Genomic DNA, 2812 nt, shown 5'->3' with positions numbered 1-2812 from the left:
GCAGCCTCACCATTTCTTAAAAAAAGAAAACAAATGAGTAACAGTCATAAGTGGTTTCAAAATCAGTTTGCCTCTTATGCATGTTATTGCAGTTAAAGTCATTTGATTGGAGATAATAAAGACCTGCTAGGTAACATTTTTAAGATTTTTCTTTTCTTAACAGTGTTTAAAATATGTTCAATAAATGAAAATCAATATTTTTTACATTAAGAACAATTTACATTAGAACAATTTTTTGTCCTATTTCACCTTATTATATTCAGAACACTCACCTCAGTGTCTTCAGTTGATAGTTTGGATCCTGTAGTAAATCATTGAGCTCCTTCACTCCTGATTGTCCAGGATCATTTCCTGTGAGATCCAGCTCTATCAGGTGTGAAGGGTTTGATCTCAGAGCTGAAGCCAGAGCTTTATAACCTTCTTCAGTGATACTGCAATTAGAAAGTCTACAGAAAATAACAATTTAATTAAATTAACACTGTGGATCAAGTTAATAATCGCACAATAGTTTAAATCATAAATTGTCTAAACCACACCCACACTAGAGTAAAATACATAATCAAGTGTTTTTGAGCAGACTAAATGAATATATAACATTCCAGTGATTCTTGTGGTGTTGAGTGTATTTGTCTATGAAATATACCCACTTGAGTATCTTCAGCTCACACACAGGATTCTTCAGTCCCTCACAGATCTGTTTGACTCCTGAATCCAGTAGATGACTGTTGTTCAGGTTCAGCTCTTTCAGGATGGTTTTGGAGGAAAGGACAGTAGCTAGAACTGAACAGCTTATTTCTGTCAGCTCACAATTATTCAGCCTAAACACAAAAACGGTAGTATTATTCAGATGTTATTAAACACATGATAATTAGCACATTCATATCTGCTCACATATGTGGCCAGCAGTTTTATACATTAAATTAACAGAAGATATATTTTATATAATCATAATCACTCACTTTATTTTCTCCACTTTGCTATGAGAGTCCATCAAAAGAGCAGAGAGTTTCTCACCATCCACGTCTCTCAATTTATCTTCACTCAGATCTAGTTGCTTCAGTAATAATGGACTTGTACCCAGAACTTTAGTCAGATGATCACATGCTTTCAGCGCAGCAGCATTTCTCAGAAACCTAAAGGAATTAGATTTTTACTTTTGTTCTTTGTAAGGAATAAAATTATTTCCATAATATGTGAATTCCTTGTAAAGCCCAAAATTAAGGAACTCTTGCAGCATACATGCCATGCAATAAAACAATGGACTTTCTAATCTGACAGGAAGATCTAAGAGAAAGACCATTTCTAGCCAAGTTAGCAAAAAGTTAACTTAAACGTATCAAGAACTCAATTTATATCATGCATACACTGTATCTAAAAAATTCACAATCATAACCTCTTCATGTTTTATGATAAGTTAAATAAAATGCTAAACTTTAATCACCTGATAGTCTTCAATTGATAATTTCCATCCTGTAGTAAATCACTGAGCTCCTTCACTCCTGATTGTCCAGGATCATTTCCTCTTAGATCCAGCTCTATCAGGTGTGAAGGGTTTGATCTCAGAGCTGAAGACAGAGCTTTATAACCTTCTTCAGTGATACTGCAGTTAGACAGTCTAGGGAAAAGTTCAAAATAAAATGTCTTACATAATTCAATTGAAAAACTTTGTGTTGAAATAATATTTTAAATTGTGAAAAATAGATTAGGCAAATAAGGGGATTAAAATGAAAAAAAAAAACTACTGCTGAAGAAGACAAATCTATGCCATTTCTAGTGTTTTCTAGTGTTAATTTTTTTTTAAATGGTTTAATGGTTTAAATCACTCACTTGAGCGTCTTTAGTGGGCATCTTATATTTTCTAATCCAAGTTTCTTCACTCCTGAATCCTGCAGATTATTGTTGCTCATGTCAAGCTCTTTTAGACTGGAGTTTGATCTCAGGACTGTAGCGAGAGCTGAGCAACTTTCCTCTGTTAACCCACAATCCCACAAAAAATATTAAACAGGAGAGAGAGAGAATTCACAAAGGACTTGGTTAGCACAATTAGCGCAGATAATTATTTTGTTTTGGTCATCTGATTTCTTTATCAAAGAAAAACACTTTAAATGTGTAACAACAAATGAAAAGCATGCTCACATCAGTGTGTTGAGTTTACAGTGTTTATCTTGCAGTAGAGCAGAGATCTGTTTCACTCGTGTGTCTCCTAGTTTATGTTCATTCAGCTTCAACTCTTTCAGGAGTAATGTGTTTTTACCCACAATTCCAGTCACATACTGACATGCTTCTTCTGCAGCAGGAGCTAAAAACCTGCAGACAGGAGAAGTCCAGTACTTTTCTCAATACTTGACATAATTTAAAAGCTTTCAAAAATTACTTTTTCATGGTTTAAAGAATTTGATCACATCCAGAGTAATTATTTACTGACATATTAACATTAATTACTGGATTTGATTGTTTTAATATCACTCACCTCAGTGTCTTCAGTTGACAGTTTGGATCTTGTAGTAAAATACTGAGCTCCTTCACTCCTGATTGTCCAGGATCATTTCCTCTGAGATCCAGCTCTATCAGGTGTGAAGGGTTTGATCTCAGAGCTGAAGCCAGAGCTTTATATCCTTCTTCAGTGATACTGCAGTCTGAAAGTCTACAAAAAATGTGTGTAATAATAATAATAATAATTATAATACTTAATTTCACTTCATTGACATACCCAAGTTTCTCCAGTGTACAGTTTGTATCTTCTAACGCGTTCTGGAGTTTCTTCACTCCTGAATCCTGCAGATTATTGTTGCTCATGTCAAGCTCTTTCAGA

The 2812-nt window shown here is 34.2% G+C and overlaps 2 protein-coding genes across 2 annotated transcripts in view; one reads left to right on the top strand and one right to left on the bottom strand.

The window, feature by feature from the left end:
• LOC122327919 (GTPase IMAP family member 8-like) overlaps window positions 1–2812 on the top strand; it is a 295481-nt gene that overhangs the window by 20396 nt on the left and 272273 nt on the right. The gene's annotated exons all lie outside the window — the stretch shown is intronic.
• On the bottom strand, window positions 263–2278 carry LOC122327989 (ribonuclease inhibitor-like). Its single transcript, XM_043223710.1, has 6 exons — window positions 2137–2278; window positions 1828–1969; window positions 1442–1615; window positions 960–1133; window positions 648–818; window positions 263–446 (listed from the first exon to the last, which is right to left on the bottom strand). Exons 2-6 carry the CDS (start codon window positions 1905–1907, stop codon window positions 269–271), a joined length of 777 nt encoding a protein of 258 aa, XP_043079645.1. The 5' UTR covers window positions 1908–1969; window positions 2137–2278; the 3' UTR covers window positions 263–268.

This window comes from Puntigrus tetrazona, chromosome 22, assembly GCF_018831695.1.
Source record: "Puntigrus tetrazona isolate hp1 chromosome 22, ASM1883169v1, whole genome shotgun sequence".
In the NCBI taxonomy this organism is placed as follows: domain Eukaryota; kingdom Metazoa; phylum Chordata; class Actinopteri; order Cypriniformes; family Cyprinidae; genus Puntigrus; species Puntigrus tetrazona.
The sequence above is the reverse complement of the archived record's forward strand: the minus strand, read 5'-3'. Positions and strand labels throughout refer to the sequence as shown.